This window comes from Balaenoptera borealis (assembly GCF_965194805.1).
Source record: "Balaenoptera borealis genome assembly, chromosome: 12".
NCBI classification, from domain to species: domain Eukaryota; kingdom Metazoa; phylum Chordata; class Mammalia; order Artiodactyla; family Balaenopteridae; genus Balaenoptera; species Balaenoptera borealis.
In genome coordinates this window covers 80715119-80738422 of record NC_138869.1, presented here as the reverse complement: position 1 = coordinate 80738422, position 23304 = coordinate 80715119, and the positions used below count along the sequence as shown (strand labels likewise).

Below are 23304 nucleotides of genomic sequence, written 5' to 3'. Positions count from 1 at the left end.
CAACAGGCAAAAAGTGAGGGGAAAAAACTGAATCTTAAAATACATGGTGCTTATAATGCTCCACATTTAGGTAGTAGGGAATGAAACTGGATTCCTACTTCACACATTTGATATTAAAATTAACAGTTTCTGTTCATTAAAAGTAACCACTGAAAATAAAGCAAATCACTAACCAGGAGGTATTTTTCACATATAAAGTTAACAAAGAATCTGAATCTCCAGGTGTTTATGTCTACTTCAATGTTAACTAGTTGTTACTCTCCCGCTGGTAGGATTTCAGATTACTTTGACTTCTTTATACTGTTCAGAAGTGTTTGATGTTTGCTTTGTTTGTGTTTTTTAACAAGGTATATCATTTTGCAAACAGAAAAAAAGTTTTCCATTTTGGGAAAACTGTTAAGTTGGTGAAAAACTGTGAAAATTATTAAAGTACAAATCATAGAAGACACACAAAACATTTCACACTATAGTGACTGCTTCATTTTTATTGGTAATGTACTTAAGGAAAAACACTTCAATTTTCTATTAATACATGACACACCATATGAAAACCTCACGGTTTTCAGACTGCACTAAATATTTTTCAATCTAATGAAAATATGAAATCTATGTAAAAACTGGTAGTTACAACCTCAACATGCCAAGGAGTATTCATTTTGTATTCTCCTGAACATCTCATGAGCCACCTACATTTTATTTATTTGTTTTTTTAAACATCTTTATTGGAGTATAATTGCTTTACAATGTTGTGTTAGTTTCTGCCGTACAGCAAAGTGAATCAGCTATATGTACACATATATCCCCAAATCCCTTCCCTCTTGTGTCTCCCACCCTCCCTATCCCACCCCTCTAGGTGGTCACAAAGCACCGAGCTAATCTCCCTGTGCTATGTGGCTGCTTTCCACTAGCTATCTGTTTTACATTTGGTAGTATATATAAGTCCATGCCACTCTCTCACTTCGTCCCAGCTTACCCTTCCCCCTCCCCGTGTCCTCAAGTCCATTCTCTATGTCTGCGTCTTTATTCCTGTCCTGCCCCTAGGTTCTTCAGAAACTTTTTTTTTTTTTTTTAAGATTCCATATATATGTGTTAGCATACAGTATTTGTTTTTCTCTTTCTGACTTACTTCACTCTGTATGACAGACTCTAGGTCCATCCACCTCACTACAAATGACTCAATTCCATTTCTTTTTATGGCTGAGTAATATTCCATTGTATATATGTGCCACATCTTCTTTATCCATTCATCTGTCGATGGACACTTAGGTTGCTTCCATGTCCTGGCTACTGTAAATAGAGCTTCAATGAATATTGGGGTACTTGACTCTTTTTGAATTCTGGTTTTCTCAGGGTATATGCCCTCTTGCACTGTTGGTGGGAATGTAAAGTGATACAGCCACCATGGAGAACAGTATGGAGGTTCCTTAAAAAACTAAAAATAGAACTACCATACGGCCCAGCAATCCCACTACTGGGCTACCTACATTTTAAAAAGATAAAATAAAAACTAAAAAAGCTGAAAGCTATTGTTGGTACAGGAGACCAAGAACTTGGCTTGATATTAAAATCTTATTCCTCTAGGAAAAGAATTCCAATCTGACCAAATGTGAGACAGCAGACAGGTTCAAGAGACAGATGACCTGGGTATAAATCTTGGTTCTATTCTGTTTGCTAGCTAAATAACTAGATATTTGTGTTATCTTTTCATAAAAATTAACCACATAAACAAGTATGATATAGTAAGACAATGACAATGTCTCCCGCTTCTAAAAATATTAATTTACAACATATTGCTCAAGCTCTAGAAACATTTTGAGGACCTTCAATATTCACTGAGACATAATCAAATCCATGAATATTAGGTATAATAAATCTTCTGAGGACAAAAAACACACAAGGGGAAGGAAAACAAAATAAAAATACATACAGTCTACACTGAATAGGGAAAACTCAGGTTTACAGCCTTCCAAATACATAGTGCCAACTAAGATGTTATCAAAAGTATCAAGCGACTTTCAGCTCTAAGTAAAATTACAAATAAGGTAAAGTCTGCTTTAGGCTCCACCCCCTCCACCTCTGGAACCTCTCCCTGCTACAATCTACTACCACCAGATACACACACACACAAACAAACACACACACACACACACACGAACTCCCTCTCTCTTTCTCTCTCTCTGTCTCATCAACCTATTCTCTTCCCTCATTCCTGGACACATAGTACCTCCACATTACTCTCTGGCTATCATCTTAAATAGCAATTATATTGAGTACCTATGAAGTGTTAGTAAGGCTTCCAGTGTTTCTTCCTTCTTCTGCCCTTTGTTTCCTTTTACCTAATCAGCCAGTAAATAAAACACATATTAACATTATAGCATCTCTTTCCTACAAACTTTGCTTCCTTTACTGACTTTGAAAATGACTCCAGGAGATGCAGTAAAAGAGGTGTCTTCACTTGAGAAAGTATCATGTATTGAGAAAGCAGACTCAAAAAAACTAAATCTCATTCTACAAATGAGGGAAGCCTCCTACGCAACAGGTAATGTCAATACAAAATTCGCCAAGAAAAAAATACAATGTGGATAATCTCCATATAGATAAGAATGTACTATATTGATTTGCTTGGTTTCATAAGGATAAGAAAGTAGGATAAGGAGTATGAAGTAGCAAATTAAAGGAAAAGACGAGAAATATAAGCAAATGAGGGGGAGCTTTAAAAAGGCTGGAGAAGATATAGTTACTCTCCATCTACTAAGGTAATCAAATATACTTAATTCTGATTACACTAACCAAAAACAGATAAAAGGTTAATCAACAAGATTCACAAACCACTCCTTCATGTTGAAATATATCTATTTTACAATTTGGTTATCTGATCATGGCCAGTACATGACCATGATCTGAAAATAGAAAGCAATTACCCTCTACAACATAGAAGCAAAGGTCACAAAGAATAATAAAAACCAGATTAGACGGCAAGAGCTTCCTTTTCCTTCTCAAATGGAATAGACAGCTATCTTAATCACCAAATCCCTCAACAGAGGTACAGTCCTGCTTATGCTAATTAAAATCTGAGGGATACAGTAGTCCCTCCTTATCCACAGGGTCCCAAGACCCCCAGTGGATGCCTGGAAATGCAGACAGTACTGAGTCTTACATATACTATGGTTTTTCCTACATATACATACCTAAGATAACGTTTAATTTATAAATTAGACACAGTAAGAGATTAACAACTGATAATAAAATAGAACAATCATAACAATATAATAAAAGTTATGTGAATGACATTTCTGTCTCTCTTTCGAAAAATCTTACAAATATAATGCCTTTTCCATCTTAACGAAGGATTTCTCACACACCGTGACCATAACTTTTCCAGTTTGAGGTGAGACGACAAAACTAGTATGAATTCCTTTTTTCTTCCTCACAATTTCACAGATAGAAGATTCATTCTTACCATAGATCTTAGCAACCTCAGCACATGATTTTTTTTTTTCTTTCCTTATGAAGCTTTCATCTTTTCACTTAAAGGAAGCACTTTACGGCCTCCTTTCACATATCTGAAAGGGCAGCATCACTACTCTTAACGCTTTGGGGCCATTATTAAGTAAAATAAGGGTTACCTGAATGTAAGCACTGCAATACTGTGACAGTTGATCTGATAATCAAGAGGGCTACTACTAAGTGATGGGTAGGATATGCTGGACAAAGGGATGATTCACATCCTAGGCAGAAGGGCACGCAATTTAAAACTTATGAATTGTTTATTTCTGGAATTTTCTGTTTTAATATTTTCGGGCCACAGTTGACTGTGGGTAACTGAGGCTTCGGAAAGCAAAACCATGGATGGGTGGGGGGGGACTACACTTATTTTTAATTTAACATTCAGGATTTCCAGAAGTGCTATATAAAACTAGTGCTTCCATTTTACAGAAGCATAAATCAGAAGATACGGAAGAGTGATATTGCTAAAGAAAAGAAAAATAAGCAGGATTAAATATTTATTTGATATATGTCCACTGTTTTAGCTTTGACTGAGTCAATATTAGACCCACAATTGAAAAATTAGGTTTCCAAGATAACAAAGTGGTTTATCTCATTCCTAAAATTTTCATTTTGTTTTTCGGAATATAAGTGATAGTATATAAGATATGATCCGGAGGAACTACCTTGAGTCATTAGATTTTCGTTTTTATTACAATTAAATTAAATAGATATCCACAAAAAATCCTTAAGTCTAAAGAAAAATGACCAACAGGAGAAAATCTCCATAATGTGAAATCAATATATACCTTCTAACTGCCAACATATCAAAATTAGCAAGGAAAACAATGACAGATATAATATACCAGGGCTATTTTGCAAGTCTCTCAACTTATTCTCTCCCTCAAATATGCTATGCTCCACATAATTGCTGTCTCTCTAATTTTAACAAAGGGCCTCCCTATTTCAACAGCACCTCCCCAATTTGGAAAAGGCAAAAATAGGAAAGGAGGGGGGGAGTTATGCACATTCATTGTCAATGGCATCCTACTCCTTTCCTTTTTCTGTCACAAGAATGTTAATGAGAGCCAAGTGAAGCAGGGTGGGAAAAACACTAAATAAAGAACCCTTCTCTTAACCGTATTCTTTCAGACACACAACACTTACTGAAGTGGACTGAAAATGCCCCCAAAGTTTATGATGGTCATACTTTTCATACTAGTTTTGGTAATTCAAGAATGTTATTTGAGCTCTCAGCCCTAGGATGAAAGAGTTTTAGGATAAGTACTGCAGGGAATGAGGGTTAGAGTATGTATGACTCAAAAGACATCAGGCCTACATGGCGACCCTTCTCTCAAAGCTGCTAGACTCCTTGAGGTCACAGATGACACTGACAAGCAGGTAATGAGTACTGATCCACAAAGCAAAACCAGGAGATACCCCAGAAGTCTAGTTTCTGCCACTCAAGCTTTCCTGGTTTAAATTATTTCTACAACTTAAAATATCTTAGCAGAAAGAAATTTATTAACTCTTTAAAGGGCAAAAATTAAAATTTAATTTTCCAGGTACGTCCAAGGTAAACATTAACATGATGTATACACTAATGCCTCGAATTTAAATTTGTGGTATGAAAAACAGGATGTAAAGGGAGGAGGGGGTACAAATAATTCAGTTTAAAACATTTTCTATAGAAAACAGTCTTTAAAATATCTACCAAATCCCTAAAAGTGGAAGGCAGTTAGGAAAGAGTTATAGGAAAGAAATGTACTTTTCACAGTAGATACTTTCTATACTGTTTGAATTTTGTTTCAACCTGTATTACTTCACTGATTTTTTTTTTTTAATAAAGAATTTGATGCGCCCACAAATTGTCCTAGGGCATTTAGAGAAAGGTGTTAGTTGTGTGAGTACACACTAAATCTAAATCCTTACATGTCTTTTCTAGCATTACCTGTATTGAACTATTTCTCTAACTCAATCAATATAGTCTACATGGGATTCAAAATATTATCAAAAATAACCCAAACCTCAGAACGAACTGCTGTTAATCAGTGTGTATAGTTAATGTCTGACAGTATGTAACAAAAAAGGTACTAAGATGAATCATAAATAACTATAGACAACTTTGACGTTTCATATATTGTTTTTGTTGTAATTTCCAATAAGTTATCTTCCATTTAGTATTCTGATATCAACAAGAGTTGTTTCTCCTCTAATGTGTTTCCAATTAATGAAAGTAAATCAAGCACCAAACGTTCTTCTGATATAAAGTTAGCTTCCTGAACTGTTCTACTAGAGTCACCAATACACCTCCTAATACTTGAAAACATCACTGAGGTTTATCTAAGCAAACTAACAGTTTTCATAAAGTAAGGAATTTAAAAAAATAAAGGTCACATAAAATCAAATTGTCATTTCCTTCGTTCAAATAATATTCTTTCTATGGAGATAGTGGAGTAAGATTTTAAAACTAATCAGAATGTGATATTTAAAAAACAAACAAAAAAGAATCACTGAGACCCTTCCAAAGTAGCCATGTCATCATCATCTTATTCCCCATATTACTACTTAAATTTTCTTTAAAAGTACCTTTTAAAAAGATGTTAAATAAGTTTAAAGATTTAATGTCTACTTAGCCATTTAACCTATGAAATCTAGAAATAAAATGAAAACAAACATTTTTGAATGCAAGATAAGTTGTCAAACTGCATAATATTTAAGAAAAAAGGAGGTGCAATGATTTAAATCTTTTTTTTCTAAACGAGTAAAAAAATTGCTAGAAATTTAAGTCAAAACAAAGAAAAAAACAACTGAATAATTTTTATTCACTTATCAGATAAAGTGTGATAACTTTTGTTTCCTTGTTCCTTATTATATCAAAAAGCCTAAAACACATTATCAAGCTATGAGAACTCTTCAAAAGGGACCAAAATTCCACTTTAAATGTAAAAATATAAGGAACAGCAATTCACTTACCAGCACCTGAGACAGCTTCTGTAAACATATTCACTTATTTTTTAAAGCACTAAAGTAAAAACACTGTAACAATAACAGATCATATAATAACCTGTAGCACCTTCAGAATCAGTATAAAGCTCATAAAAAAGCTGCTTCAAAGCTCAAACATTGGGCTTCCCTGGTGGCACAGTGGTTAAGAATCTGCCTGCCAATGCGGGAGACACAGGTTCGAGCCCTGGTCCAGGAAGATCCCACATGCCGCGGAATAAGTAAGCCCGTGCACCACAACTACTGAGCCTGTGCTCTACAGCCTGCAAGCCACAACTACTGAGCCCGCATGCTGCAACTACTGAAGCCCCTGTGCCTAGAGCCCGTGCTCTGCAACAAGAGAAGTCACCACAATGAGAAGCCCGCGTACCGCAATGAAGAGCAGCCCCTGCTCACCGCAACTAGAGAGGGCCTGCACGCAGCAACGAAGACCCAACGCAGCCAAAAATAAATAAATAAAAAATAAATAAATACAAAGCTCGAACATTAGCATCCCCTACCACAAATACTGTCCTGCTAATACTCTTCAAGTACAACTAATAAAAATATTTCTTTTAACCTCTTTTATATCCAATTTCACTGGTATTTCTCTTGCTTTCTCCATACTCCCTGTGCTTCAATAGTTGTAAAACTATCAAATGTACCTTCAATAGTTAACGTTCCTCCCATTCTCCTCCCCAAACTCCTCTGACTCACTCTCAGGCGGATCAGACTATGCCCTTTACCATATACGACACTCATCAGTGAAGAGTCCACTAACATTTATTAAATGACTGCAACTAGTCAACTGCACTGTCAGCTACTTTCATGGTTATTTTAATCTTCAGAAGCAAGGCATAACTTAAAAGAAAATAAAGGGTATCAAATATGCGAATTACCTTTTTACTGAACACTAAGCTATTCTTGTGTTAAAGATAACTAATATTACATTTTTCTGAACAGCAGCTTCATAACCACAGCTTAAGAAAAAAACAGCTATTCCTACACCACTTCTAAAAGCAGAAACTTCTTTACTGTGAGTTTTTAGACTGTTAAAAACGTGCATTATGGGCTTCCCTGGTGGCGCAGTGGTTAAGAATCCACCTGCCAATGCAGGGGACATGGGTTTGAGCCCTGGTCCAGGAAGATCCCACATGCCGTGGAGCAACTAAGTCCGTGTGCCACAACTACTGAGCCTGCTCTCTAGAGCCTGTGAGCCACAACTACTGAAGCCCGCACGCCTAGAACCCATGCTCCACAACAAAAGAAGCCACCGCAATGAGAAGCCTGCACACCGCAACGAAGAGTAGCCCCCGCTCGCCACAACTAGAGAAAGCCCGTGTGCAGCAACGAAGACCCAACACAGCCAAAAATAAATAAATAAAATAAATAAATTTATTTAAAAAAAATAGACTTAAAAAAAAAGTGCATTGCAATCTCTATTAAAATGCATCACCATCTAGATTATCTTGTGGAAAGACGGAATAGATATACTTTTCCCTACTTCTCCCACTAAGCACTGTTTAAATTCTGGACATTATATAGATACAGAATACAGAATAAAAAAGAAAATTTGATGGTATCAAATGAGAATATTAAAGAAAGATACTCTTTACACTACTGGTAGGAGTTTAAACTGGCATATTTATTTAGTGAGAAACCTGACAATATCTAGTACAGCTGAATATGGGCATACACAAGGATGCAGCCAATTCTCAGCTATGCACATAACCTACAAAAGGATGTTCACTGCAGCACTGTTTTTAATAACTAAAAATTAGAAAATAGCTAAATATACCATAAAATATGGTAAAGACATAGAATGAAATACTATATGGCTATTAAAAAAATTAACTAGTGCTAAAGGAATTTCTACTATATGTGCACTATATGTCTATTCCTAAACACCTGAAGTTCTGGAAAACACACACACACACACACACACACTAAAATACCACTGATTATGTGAAAACTTCTAAATCAAATACTAAAAATACCAATAATTATGCAAAAAGTAGAATTTGGGATAGACTACTCTAAACCTATGCAACTTTGGGAACCGAACACTAAAAATGAAAATAAATGAATAAATAACAATAATTGGAATCTCAGAAGACGAGCAATAACTTAAGATTACCCAAGGAGTTCTGATGAATGGATTCCTCAGGAGTTATTAAAAATGCCTAAAAACAATAAAAGAGAAATGCTGGCTTGTGGATACTAAGATAATGCAGATAGAAGCAGAGGTAAGCACCAGAAGTTAAAAGTACTATCATGCTAGGACTGTGTAACTTTGAGGAAAATATCCAGGTACAGATGATCAATTTTAAAAAAAAAAGGTTTTAAGAGCCAAAAGAATTCCTGTCTATGCAAGTATGCAAGCAGCCAAGTTGAGCGCCTATCCCTTTCTTGCTGAAATTAAAACTCTACACTCTTTATCACAGCTCACCTTGTCTAGAAAATAAACAAATACAACTTTCCCATTGTCCTGACATTGTTCCTCTATTTACCAACCACTTATGAGCTAACTAGCATTACAAAACACATTTTAGAAGAAGTGACTATGTTATGTATCCACATCATAATCTCATGTTTATTTAAAAAGGTGTAGTCTGACATATGTAAATATCTAAATCACACAAAACATTATTTGTTTACACACAGATAAATATATATAAAACTATGTATTAGAAGGATACATACAACTTCAGAATACAGGTGGTTGGGAGAGAGGAAAATTAGAAGGGGGTAACAAAGAACTCAATTTTACCTGTAATGTTCTATCTCTTCATTATAAAGTAACACTCAAGCAAAAATAACAAAACGATAACATTCTTACATTAAGTTCATGGATCCTTGTTCTACATTCTTTATAAAATATTTTCTAAATCAAATAAAGATGAACTAACATTGCAAAGGGACACTGAAAATAGACTGGTTAAGGCAATATTTGCCAATATTTGCCATTGTAAAGTTACTATTTTTCTCTTCCATCTATTCTTTAGTCCAGCCCACACCTGAGGGATGCTTGGGGGTGGGGGTAGTATCTACAAATATTACTCGGAATAATTCTGCAAGATTTATCCTTTCTCTCCCGTTTATTTACTCAACAATCTATTTATATCAGCATTTATTTATTTAAGCTCATGTATATTTATTCTTCAAATACTAGGTTATTTTGTTGCTCAAATCGTTCCCGCTCTGGACACTGGAAGCTCATTCAGGTTGGCTCCTATGCTGCTGTGACATGGGCCCATCATTTTGTTTTTTTGAGCTCTTCCTTACTTCTGACACTACTAGATGCTCCAGGCTCATCTTGTGAATACCTTGTTCCCTCCATAGAATCAGGCACTCCTCCCAGGAGCCCTGCTTCCTTTTACTGGAGAATGATATTTTGAAACCAAGATCTGGGCACTGGGTATACTCACTGGTACTGGTGTGTCACTGCTTCTAGGCCCTCAGTGAAAGAACTGAGATATATATATATATGTGTGTGTGTACTAACCAAAGTATAAACACACACATATAACATTATTTCTGTATGTATCTGTTTATATTTTAAACTAAACATGAGTTCATATTGATGTCTCCAACTCTAATCCACCCTGTGGTTAATTTTAATCCCAGATTAAGCTTCCCTCCATTTCCCAGTACACTCAAACAGCATCCTCTACTACCAGGCAGTTCGTTAAACTCAAGTTCTAGTATTAGCTGTACTGTAACAAGAAGTAAAATATATTTTAAAATGGAGTCCCATGATAGGTCATCTCCACTACTGGGACTACGTATCAGCAGAGGGACTGCATCAGCACACAATTAAGAGAACTATATTAATACTTTTACTGAACTTTTTAACTTATTTTTTTAACCACTGCTCTATTACTTCAATATATTTTCTTTGAAAAGTCACCTTCCTTTAAAAAAAAGAGAGAGATGAGAGGCCAATGTTATGGCTTACTATATACAGACCAACAACAGACCATTTTAAAGGGAACAAAACAGAGAAATTAAGTGATGTGCCCTACATCATTCCACCAGCGAAGGCAAAACTGAACTTGACTGTGTTTAAATGCAGTTATTCTATTCCAACTTCGATGGCATCTGCATTACACTCCATTTTAGATTACAAGAAAGAAGTCAATTTATAAAATAAAAAATAAACAAGAGTTCAATTCCCTACTATAGCTTTTCTCAGTTGTTTCAAGAGGTAAAATGGAATTAGGTAAAAGGTAGTTAGTTCACCTTCTTTAAATCCAATTAACAGAATAAAGTATGTGTGCTCATACTTAGAGGTAAAACCACAACTGAAATAAACACAAACGTATTGAGGGAACAAATATTTACTAAATATCCACATTGTACAGATATTCTAACAACTACTCTGCAAGTTGGACAACAAATGAGAGGTACACTCTAGCCTTCCCAGAAGAACTCACAGTCACAATTAATGAGAAGAGGGATGTGGTTGAGTGTACGAAAACAAATATAGAAAATAAGACAATTACAAATGAAGTGTAAATACACAGATATCCTTTACTTTTTTTTTTCTCCTCTAAACTATTGAGAACTTTATTAGTCTGTAATAGATTTAAGAATCTTGATTGTTTTCTGGCAGAGGTGACTAGAATATTTACTGAAAAAGGAATGTTTGGTGGTAGTTGAAGAGTATCTGTTACTCTGAAAGATAACTGCTGCAATGTTGAAACTTAAAAATAGGATCTAAGATTCTCAAAGGGGCTGGAAAAGCAACAAGATACAATAAGACTTGAGTAAAGAGGCAACTCTCTCAAATTTCAGTTCGGATTCTGTTTTATTAGCTATCCAACACTGGCTAAAACATTTAACCTCTCAATCTACATGTCACACCTGATTTAAAATGGGGTTGTCATCTGCCCCACTTACTTCACAAGATTTGTAGGCTTAAATGAGAATGTACACAGCAAAACTCTTTGTAAATTATAAAGTCCTACCCAAATGATAGGTAGACAGGTAGTCGGATACACACACACACACACACACACATAGTTTTAGTATCCACCAGGACACCAAGTAACAATGACATTCATTACAGTGGTACTTGGGTCTCTAGTTTTTTTAAATTCTGCAGACTAGAAATTTATCTAAAACATTTTAGTTTAAAAAATATATATTATATATTTCTTTAAGACTGAATCCTGGGACTCCCCTGGTGGCGCAGTGGTTAAGAATCCGCCTGCCAGTGCAGGGGACATGGGTTCGAGCCCTGGTCCAGGAAGATCCCACATGCCGCGGAGCAACTAAGCCCGTGTGCCACAACTACTGAGCCTGCGCTCTGGAGCCCACGAGCCACAACTACTGAGCCCACATGCCACAACTACTGAAGCCCACGCACCTAGAGCCCGTGCTCCGCAACAAGAGAAGCCACCGCAATGAGAAGCCCACGTGCCGCAACAAAGAGTAGCCCCCACTTGCCGCAACTAGAGAAAGCCCGTGCGCAGCAACGAAGACTCAACGACCCTACACAGCCATAAATAAATAAATAGATAGATAGGTAGATAAATGAATGAATGAATGATTGATTGAATCCTGTGAAGCAACAGCTAGGAATTTAGCTGAGAATGCTTACCTTAACAAAATTATCAGGAAACATCCCTCTTCTCCCATTGAGTTCTCCTTCTAGCCATCCTTCCTCCTGTAGTTTTCGCACGTCCCTGATGATTTCCCCCACTCGAATAGTTAACTCATCATCGTGCACAGCATCATAGTCATACTCCACAATATAGTCAACTAAAAAAAAAGAAATAAACATCTAAAGCTTAATTCATGAAATACTATTCACCATGTTAATAAACGTACAACTAAGGAAACTGTTTAGCAATGATAATTAATATTACAAAGGTACCATCAAAGCTTACCTCAGTTTTAAATATCTGGCTACATCAGCAAATTTCTTGATTGCCTGAGTATAATGCACAGTACCAGTTTTAAGCAGAAACCTCAACACAACGTGCAATTTACATCGTCACTTACTTTTCCAGTCAGCTAGAGATCCTTTGTGACAAACTCTAAGGTGGTTCCCATGATCCCCATCTCTTGATATTCATGTCCTTATGTAATTCTCTCTCCTTAAGTGTGGACATGACCTATGACTGACTTCTAACCAACAGAATATGACAAAGATGATGGATTTGTATGTGACTACATAAGACTGTAATGCCCACCTTGTTAGGAAACTCTGTCACTTGCTGGCTCTGAAGATGCAAGATGCTTTATTGAGCTGGCCTATGGAGAGGGCCACATGCAAGCAACTGAGGAGGTCTCTGGCTGACAGCCAGCACAAAACTGAGGCCCTCAGTCCAGCAGCCCACAGGGAACTGAATGATGCCAACAACCACGTGAGCTTGGAAGCAGATCCTTCCCCAGTTGAGAACCCAGCCCTGATCAATACACTGACGGCAGCCTTGTGAAGGACTCAGCCATGCCCAGACTGGTGAATCACAAAAACTGTGAGATAATAAATGTATATTGTTTTAAGTTGCTAAGTTTGTGGCAATATTTTTCACAGAACAGTAGAAAATGAATACACCCTGAAATGAAGACTCTTAAGGATCCATTTCACCTCTTTTAAGTATAAGATTTTAGGTTATAGGACATCATATACGCATAGCATTAACATTTTAACTAGCCATACCTCCATTCATCTTTTCTTCCTCCTCTAAAAATGATAAGAAAAAAGAACACTCACACACACACACACACACTACAACCAAAAAAAAGGAAAGGGAGTATGGGCAGACACTGTTGGCTGCCAAACCAACAGCCATTCCCACACTGACTCCTCTTCCTTCTTCCTTTCTCACTGAACCTTGATTTTGTTCAGGTATATGGAGACCCTGTACTTTTACAAATGAGGCTTCTCTCTCAGTCCTAGGGGGTTAAATCTTAACTATTCTAGACCAGCACTTCTCAAACACTAATCTACAATCAAGTCACCTTGTTGACTTGGGAATCTTGCTTAAATGCAGACTGACTGAGTAGGTCCCAGGATAACTAACGCTGCTGGTCAAAGAGGCAAAGGTCTAAAGATAGTTGATTTATAGTTAATTCCATTCATAGTCCCTCTCCCTCTCCCTCTCCCTCTCCCTCTCTCTCTCTCTCTCTCTCTCTCTCTCACACACACACACACACACACACACACACAGACTGGTTTTCAAATACACATGTGATGGATCGACTGACCAATACAATGTAAGCAGGGGTTCTGGGAAGGTTTCATTTGACCTTATGAACAAAACACAAGGAAGGAATGTCCTCCTGCAGACTCTGGATGTTCTTCAGTGAGAATGTAATGGACAAAACTGCTACAACTAGTTGAGACAAGAAAAACAGCAGATCTGATTGGAAGAGAAGAAAGATGAAAATGGCCTGGATCTTTGCTAGATTCATTAAACTGCTAATTTAACCAACCCTATATCTCCAATACCTTTAGATTTCTTGTTATAGAAGTAGTTTTTTCTTAACTTTTAAATAAATTCTAGATGGGATTGTATTTGCAGCTGAAAACATCCCAACCTGAGAAGGGAACTAGTGAGAAATTTTTTTAATTTGTGAAAGTGGATCCATAACTAATAAAGCCAGAAGCCCAGAGAACTTAAGGAAACTATAACTGAGACATCAAACTGCTCTCCAGAACCCCGGAAAGGCTAGAAATTCAGAAAAGGAGTGCTCATAGGAAATGCCGAACTGAAAACAGGGAAACTAATATCTGTATGGAAGAGCTGACACCCATTATCAACCACAATAACTCTGAGACAATAATGCTATATAGGCAGGTATTTTTTTCGAAGGTAAAAATCTAAAGGGTTCATCTCAGACACGCACACACACACACAAAATAGTTTGGGGAAACTAGTATAGCTACTATGGATGAGTGATGGTTTCTTAGAAAAATGACTACTGATTTCCAGAATTTAGAGGTCTCCAGAGCAATGGGCAGCTCCCAACCTACTAATTCTAAAATAAAACTTAAGTCCTACCCACATAAACAGAGTTCCCAATTGGCTTTTTATTTATTGTTTATTCATAAATATGAATGGTACACAATAGTTAATCATGAAAGACCATGATAAATTGAAAAATTACTCCTGGATGAAATATACACCCACCTCTCCCCTTCTGGAATTATTCAGTCTTAAAGTTATTAGGTGTAGAAAAGCATAGTGCGGGGAGAGGAGGCCAAGGTTGGGAAGGAGTCTGAGAAGGTGTGAGAAGACAGGGACCAAAAAGAGTAAAGAAGGTATCCAAAGCTGGGGGAGGGGTGGAAGTGATGCTATCAGAGCCAAAGTAGGGTGAGAAGGGTGTCCATCTATGGAGGCTCCCCTAGTGCAGCCTATCAGAACTCTAAGGCAGGGTGAGGAAGGCATTCACGCAGAGGCAACATGATAGGGTGTGCCAGCACCCAATCACAATGGTGAGGGCATCCAAGCTGATAGGCAGCTTAATGAGAAACATCAGAGGCCAAATGGTGTTGGGGGTAGGGCCAGATTTCCATGCAGAGATGTGGGAGGGTGGAGGCAACCTAGAGTGGGGACTAACAGCCCACACAGGAGAAGAGAGTGTCCATACAAGGGTGGGGTGACAGCAGAGATGGAAGACTGGTTACATACAGGGGAATTAATCAAATAAGTAAACATATTAAGGATAATGGAAGCCAAGTTTCTCTATGAAAGGGAGTTACAAATATAAAGGGAAAAGGCTTCATTTGATCCTGTGATATTAAACGGGAATGAGAAGTACCATCATGAACTCATGGTTTTCAATACACAGACATTCACATATATATAAAACACACACACACACCACACACACACCCCCCACACACAAGCTCTGTCCACTGAAAGGGCCTGAAACCGCAACATTCCAATAGCAATGAGCAAACCTAATGCCGAGATCTTCTAAAAACCATTTTCTACTGAAAGGAACCAGGAATCCTTGGGAAGATAGGCAATTCCAGGGCTAAGGCAGGAAAAGTACAAAATAAGCCTGAAACATGGTGCTGTGGCAGAAAGCAAGGAAGTTCTCAAAAAAAGATAAGGTGATGCCAAAGGACACAGAGAAGTGATGTCAGAACGGCTCCTACTCACCAAATCAGGACAATCTGAGCATCAAGGTAAATAATGACTGTAATAGAATATACACCATTGAATAAAGTAAGAAACCATAAATAAATGTTAACTTCTTAAATTTTATAACTGAATTATGATTAAGTAGGAGAAGATCCTGATTTGTAGAAAATACTAAAATATTCAGGAGAAAGGCATAAGTCAGGAAAAAATTCTTTGTACTGTACTTTAAACATTTCTACACCTTAATGTTTAAAAATTAAAAAGGATTTAAACACGTACAAATTTTTATCTTCAAGAGATGTAATAAAGTTCATAAAATCAGAACAGAATGCTGTGAAAAAAGAAATGAGAAAATAAAAAGCATTTGGAAATGCATCTTCCAAAATGTCTTTTTTTTTTTTTTTGCAGAGGTGGAGACAAACCAAAAAACCTTTACAAAAAAAGGTAAAGGAAAGAGACATAAAGAAAATATGAAAGCAAATATGACACAGATGATTATTCCAGACAATCCAACATCCAATTAACAGTTCTGGGGGGGGGGGGAGGAGAGAAAAATAGAGAATAGACAGTGAAATAATACAAGAAAATATTCCAAAGCTATATGAAACATATCTTCAAATAGAAAGAGGTCTGTGGAGAGTCCAGTACAATGAACAAGTAAAAAAGTAAGTACTCATATCTAGGTGAAATTTCACAACAAAGATAAACATATCCTAGAAAGCTCTCTGAGAAGAAATAAAGAGTTCCATCTACAAAAGAATGAGAATCATATTAGGAGACTTCTCATTGGAAATACCAGATTCTAGAAGAAGAAAAATAAAAAGGCAAAGCCACTTAAGTACTGAAGGAAAATGAATTTCATACTCAGTCAAATCAACAGACAAGTATAGGTTATAACATTTTCACACAGACAAGGACAAAGAAAATTAACTCCTACATATGCAATTACATGATGTTATCTATAAGAACCAAAACAGAGGAGGATACAAAATTCAAGAAATAGTGGAACCAGGCTTAAAGTGAGAAAAGTTCTAAGACAGCAGTTGTGCAACAAATCTAAGGAACAAACAGTCTAGATTAAGCAAGAGACAGAGTTCTAGGAAGTATTTGGTGGCAAAAAGAAGTGAGAGACAGACTGTGAAATTTTATACTATCCTGAAGAATCTGGAACTCAAAGAGACAATACAGCTAGATAAGGAGAGGAAAAACTAAAGATGATTACAAACTCCTGGAAAGGCAAAGAGCTATACAATGTTGAAAATATAATCATCATATATACTACTCGGCTGCACAGTAAAAAATATTTACATGGTCATAATAAAAATAATAACTAGTTTCTGTGTTAAACACTGAAAATCAATCTCTAACAAAACAAAAAGACTAAATTATGGTTACAGAAGAAAATATAAATGTTAACAAGCCTTCACATTATAGTATAAAGTAAAGATTAGGGAGGTTGATAAAGAGAAGGGTAGAGGTACTAATATCTTCACCATACAAAGTGCTAAGTCCAGAAATACTATCTTACTTGCTGAAAAGAAAAATAAGAGTATAACTATATACTCAGAATTTAGAAAGGTAACCAAAAGAGAAATAAAACCATATTGAGATAAATGAAAAACAGATGTGAGATTACAATAAGTAAGCTAAATCGTTACCTATCATATCAGAAAGTTAAAAAATGAAAGTATCAAATCAAAAAACAGCTATAGAAACTTGGGAAACTTGTTATTTAGAAATACAAAAGCCAAAAAAATTAAAACTGAAAGATAAGATAGTTCAAAGTTGCTTCCCTCTAAAAGAATGGGAATAGAAGTAGAGAACAGTGAGGCAAGGAAATGCTGTTTTTTCATTATAAGTCTTTTAATACTTTTGTATTTTTATAGCATATGCAGATATTATTTGGATAAGATTTTATTTTTTTTAAAAAGCACTAAGTATTAAAGTGGCTTGTCCAATATTATTGCAAATATGTTTATAACTCATGATTCTATGTGTTATAATTAAAAAGTTTACTGAGTCGAAGATAATTTATTTCTCCTAAAGAAAACACCATATGGTAAATAAGTTTAAATTCTTGCCCTTTTAAACATTCATAATTAGGCTTGCAATACAATATTAAATAAGAAAGGTTATAAAACATAGGTATAGTAACAACATATTTTTGTAAAAAAGGAAGAAACAAAAATATGCATAGAAAAATATAAAGAGTTACATTCCAAAATGTTAATGGATGCCTGAAGGGATCTAAGATGCTGTTTGTTATCTCCTTTTCTTTCATCTTTAGTAAAGAATTAAAAGGGGCGGGTAGACTGGGAGTTTGGGATTGACACATATACACTGCTATATTTAAAATAGATAACCAACAAGGACCTACTGCACAGAGGCAGGGAACTCTGCTCGGTATTCTGTAATAACCTAAATAAGAATTTGAAAAAGAACAGATACTGAATCACTTTGCAGTATACCTGAAACTAACACAACACTGTTAATCAACTATACTCCAATATTTAAAAAAAAAAAAGAATTAATCTCAGCCAAAAGAGAGGTTAGGAATTGGCCTCATCCTGATCTCTAGGAAGAGTGTTTTTGTTTATTGAAGGACTCTGGAGTTCCTTAGGCACCTCTGTTTACCTGAGGACTTTACCAAACAAGGTCATTATCTTGGGGGCTTCACACCATGCAGCATCTGTTCTATCTCTGGAAGGGTTAGACACTAAAGGTCAGTCACATGGGCAGTCAACTACATCTTCTCTATAAAACTCTGGACACCAAGACTCAAGTGAGCTTCTCTGGTTGGCAATACTCTGCATGTTGTCATACATCATCACCAGGAGTTAATGCTGTTCAAGACTTCAGAGAGAGAGAATGATATCACACCTGGAACCTTCCTGGACTCTGTCTCATGCTTCTCTCCCCTTGGCCAATTTTAATCTGTATCCTTTTACTATAATAAACCATACCCAAGAGTATAACAGCTTTCAATGAGTTCTGCAAGCCCTTCCAGCAAATTGTCAAACATGAGGGCAGTCGTGGGAACCCCCCAAATCTGCAGTTGTCAGAAGTGAGGGCATTCTTACAAACAATAACCCACACCTTGGCATTTTTCTACAATAAACATATAATAATTGGGTAAAAATAAGTTACTAAAAACACTGATGCTCACTAGACAGTATGTAACAATTGCATTTATAGAAAAGTTAAAACTGTTTAAATAAAAACTCATTTAATTCATGAGTTTGCTATACAAACTAGCATGCAGGCCATCATTCCAAGAATCAGCACCCTCCATATTGTGCAAAATCAAAAAGCTCATTCTTTCATTGAAAACTGGTACATTGCAAAGCCAATTAAACTTTTATATTTCAAACTAAACAAAACTCTTCCACCATTTAAAACAATTGTGTTTGACTGACTAATTTTCTTCACTTTAAGTGCTTGCTTAAAGTGAAGAAATAAATGTTGACGAAAAACATTTGGGAGGAAAAAAAAACCAAAAAGAAGATAATGTGTACATCCTGAAAAACACTCTAGGATGTATAAGGTATACAGACCCTTGTCTATCGCTAATGGCTCTTTCTACCTGACCTACTCTCTGTGAAACCGATCATTTAAGATTACACATTTTGTTTGTGGATTATTCCTCTTTCATTTCAAATGTGACTACCAATGAAAGAGAAAGTAAAATTTAAATTACTTTAGCTACTTAATAGTTTATTTTTATAGTGTGAAGAAAGCAACCCAAATTAATCACATATCACATTTTAGGATTTATGTGATCTGCAGGGTAATAAAGATTTTAAAATATGGCATCGAAAAAGACTCAAAATAAAAGAACACTAGATAATCTGGACCAACCCTCACAGAAGACAACTAAAAAAGCTGGATGAAATACAAAAATCACCTTCTTAGACAGACTAAATTACTAAAAATATATGTTATCAGGTGAAACTGAAGTGAGAACTGGAACCCAGAGAAGTAAGTATGATACTGGGGCTACTTTTGCCCTGGAAAGTATTTGCCAGTTCTAAAGACATGACAGAGGCTAAGCGGCACTTTCAGTAGCTTTGCCGTTCTAGGATTTGACAGTGGAGTTCAGGAACTATCGAGGGTGGTAACTCTGAGAATCTACATGCACACTTTGGGAAATGACCCTAAATAACTGCACCCAAGCACCGTAGCCCAGTTTAATGTTATGTGGATGACTCAGGAAACCTCATACCATTCAAGTGGTTCAAGACAAAAGAGAAGTAACCAGAATCCTCTCTGGGAGAAGATAACCTAGACATAAAATTATGTCAAGAAATATTTTTAGTCTACAATATCCAGAGACAAGGAAACATAACCAGGCATGTAAAATGCAAAAACATCATAAATAAGTACCTAGAGAAACAAGAAACAACAGAAACATTTCAATGAACTCCATATACTGAACTTATCAGACACAGACTTTAAAACAATAACATTTACCATGTTCAAAGATATAAATTACAGATTGAAAAACTGACACAAAGCTCAGTACTGCAGATAGTGAGAAAACAAACTTGAACCACATAGGTATTCTAGAACTGAGAAAGACAATAACCAAAAATAGAAACTCAATGGATGAGTTTAAAAGTATATTACATACAGCTTCAGAAAACTAGCTAAAGGGCAGACAGGTAAATATCAACAGAAACTAACCAAAATGCCGTCAAGAGGGACCAAAATGTAGAAAATATAGATGAGAATGTAACAGACATAGAAGATATACTAAAACAGTCTACAATGTTTAATTGGAGTCCCAAAGGAGAAAATAAAAACTACTGAAAAGTTAATAGCTATGAACTCACCAAACTGATAAAAGACATCAATCCATGGAGTCAAGAAGTCTAAGCAATTCCAAATGGAATAAATAAAAAGAAATCTGCAACTCAACATAGTAAAATTGCAAAATATCAAAGAGGAAAAAAAAATATCTTAGAAGAGACAAATTTTTAAAAGGTTACCAAAGAAGCAACACTTAAATGGGCTTCTCAGCAGCAACAGCAGGAGCCAGAAAGCAGCAGTTTTGTATTTTCAAAATGCAGAAAGAAAATAACTGCAAATCATGAAGTCTGTACCAGAGAAAATATCCTTCAAAACAAAAGCAAAAAGGTAAGCATGGGCATCATCAGAAAATCTACAAACAACAAATGCTAGAGAGGGTGCGGAGAACAGGGAACCCTCTTGCACTGTTGGTGGGAATGTAAATTGATACAGCCTCTATGGAGAACAGTATGGAAGTTCCTTAAAAAACTAAAAATAGAATTACCATATGATCCAGCAATCCCACTCCTGGGCATATACCCAGAGAAAACCATAATTCAAAAAGACACATGCACCCCAATGTTCATTGCAGCACTATTTACAATAGCCAGGTCATGGAAGCAACCTAAATGCCCATCGACAGATGACTGGGTAAAGAAGATGTGGTACATATATACAATGGAATATTACTCAGCCATAAAAAGGAATGAAATTGGGTCATTTGTAGAGACATGGATGGATCTAGAGACTGTCATACAGAGTGAAGTAAGTCAGAAAGAGAAAAGCAAATATCGTATATTAACGCATATACGTGGAATCTAGAAAAATGGTACAGATGAACCAGTTTGCAAGGCAGAAATAGAGACACAGATGTAGAACAAACATATGGACACAAAGTGGGGAAAGTGATGGGGGGGGGGTTGGTGGTGGTGAGATGAACTGAGAGATTGGGACTGACATGTATACACTAACATGTATAAAATAGACAACTAATAAGAACCTGCTGTATAAAAAATAAATAAATAAAATAAAATTCAAAAATTCAAAAAAAAAAAGACAAGCAAAAAGCGGAGTTTGCCACACTGAAAGAAACTCTGAAGGTGTTTTCTGAGCACAGCAGGAAAAGGGGAACACATCCAATATCGAGAAAGAGATGCACAAAGGAAAGAAAAGCAAAAGAGTGGTAAATATATAGGTATATAAACACTGAGTAAAATAAGAAAAAATTAACTCCAGATGGATTAAAGACTTAAACTTAAAACTTGAAACCACAAAACTCCTAGAAGAAAACACAGGCAGTAAGTAAGCTCCTTGTCACTGGTCTGGGGATGATTTTTTGGATTTGACATCAAAAGGAAAGGCAACAAAAGGAAAAATAAACAAGTGGAACTACATCAAACTAAAACTTCTGCACAGAAAGGAACCCATCAACAAAGTGAAAAGGTGACCTACAGAATGGGAGGATATATTTGCAAATCATATATCTTATAAGGGGTTAATAAGAACTCATACAACTTAATAGCAAAAGAAAAAAACAAAAAAACCAGTCTGATTTAAAAATGGACAGAGAATCAGAATAAACATTTTTCCAGAGAAGCCATACGGATAGTCAACTGGTACATGAAAAGATACTTAATATCACTAATCATCAGGGAAATGAAAATCAAAACTTCCAGCTATAAAATAAATAAGTCCTGGGGATGTAATGTACAGCATGGCGACTATAGTTAATAAAATTATATTGCATACTGCAAAGTTGGTGAGAGAGTAAATCTTTTAAAAGTTCTCATCACAAGAAAACAAAATTTGTAACTATGTATGGTGACGGTTGCTAACTAGACTTACTGTGGTGATCATTTCTCAGAACATATAAATATCAAAGCATTATGTTGTACACCTGAAATCAATATACTGTTATATGACAGTTATACCCCAACAACAAAAAAACATAAATAAGGAGATGAAAAAGGAGGAGGAGGAAGAGGGAGGGGGAGGATGTGGAAATTTAAAATATTAGGAAGATTAAAATAACAACAGCTATATAAATCAGGAGTTAAAGTATTCTAAGATCTCTGCATGGTACAGAAGGGGAGTAAAGGTAGCAATTAATATTAGATTTTTAAAAGTGAAAAAGACATGTGGTAATCACTAAAATAATACAGTATAAAAATGCTAGACCCAAACAAACAAACAAACAAACAAACCTGACTTGCAGTTTCAGCTCCAACATGGAAAAAGCTTGGAAACTGTCACTCCCACCCTTAGAAGAAGAAAGTTAAACAAATGGAAAATCAGTGACTTTCCTTGGACGCATCAGAGAATTGAGGCCACAGGGCAAACCACCACCTCAAGATACGGAGAGACAGGCATATCCAGAGAGTCACAGCTAAGATCTACTAGATCATCTCAAGTAGAAACCACTGGAGTCATAAACTGGTAAGAACACTGTACTAGTTTCCCAGGGCTGTCATAACAAACTATCACAAACTAGGTGACTTAAAACAATAAAACTATTTTATTCTCTCATAGTTATAGCTTTGGTGGCCAGAGTACAAAATCAAGGTATCATCAGGGTTGGATCTTTCTAAAGACTGATATAGAATTGCTCCACACCTCTATCTTGGCTTCTAGGGGCTGCCAGCAACCTCTGGCATTCCTTGGCTTGCATAATTCCAACCTCTGCCTCCATGGCCCTCCCCTTCTGTGTCTCTGTCTCAAACCTCCTTCTCCTTACTCTTCATAAGTACACCAGTCACTGGATTTATGGCCAATCCTAAATCTAGGATATCATCTTAAGATCCTTAGCTACATCTGCAAAGACTCTATTTCCAAATAACGTCACATTCATACGTACCAGGACTTAGGACCCAGACATAACATTTTGGGGGCAAAAAGTCAATCTACTACAAAAACTGAAAACAAAACCTTTGATGAATTGCTG

General features: G+C 36.1%; 1 protein-coding gene across 3 annotated transcripts in view; it reads right to left on the bottom strand.

Annotated features, from left to right (window-relative positions):
- CD2AP (CD2 associated protein) overlaps positions 1–23304 on the bottom strand; it is a 111121-nt gene that overhangs the window by 63817 nt on the left and 24000 nt on the right. For all 3 annotated transcript variants that reach the window (XR_014232706.1, XM_082347615.1, XM_082347616.1), the window contains exon 2: positions 12077–12237. Coding sequence is in view for 2 of the 3 variants with exons in the window: in XM_082347615.1 (XP_082203741.1) it covers positions 12077–12237 (161 nt within the window). In the remaining variant the exon portion in view is untranslated. The remainder of the gene's footprint in view (positions 1–12076; positions 12238–23304) is intronic.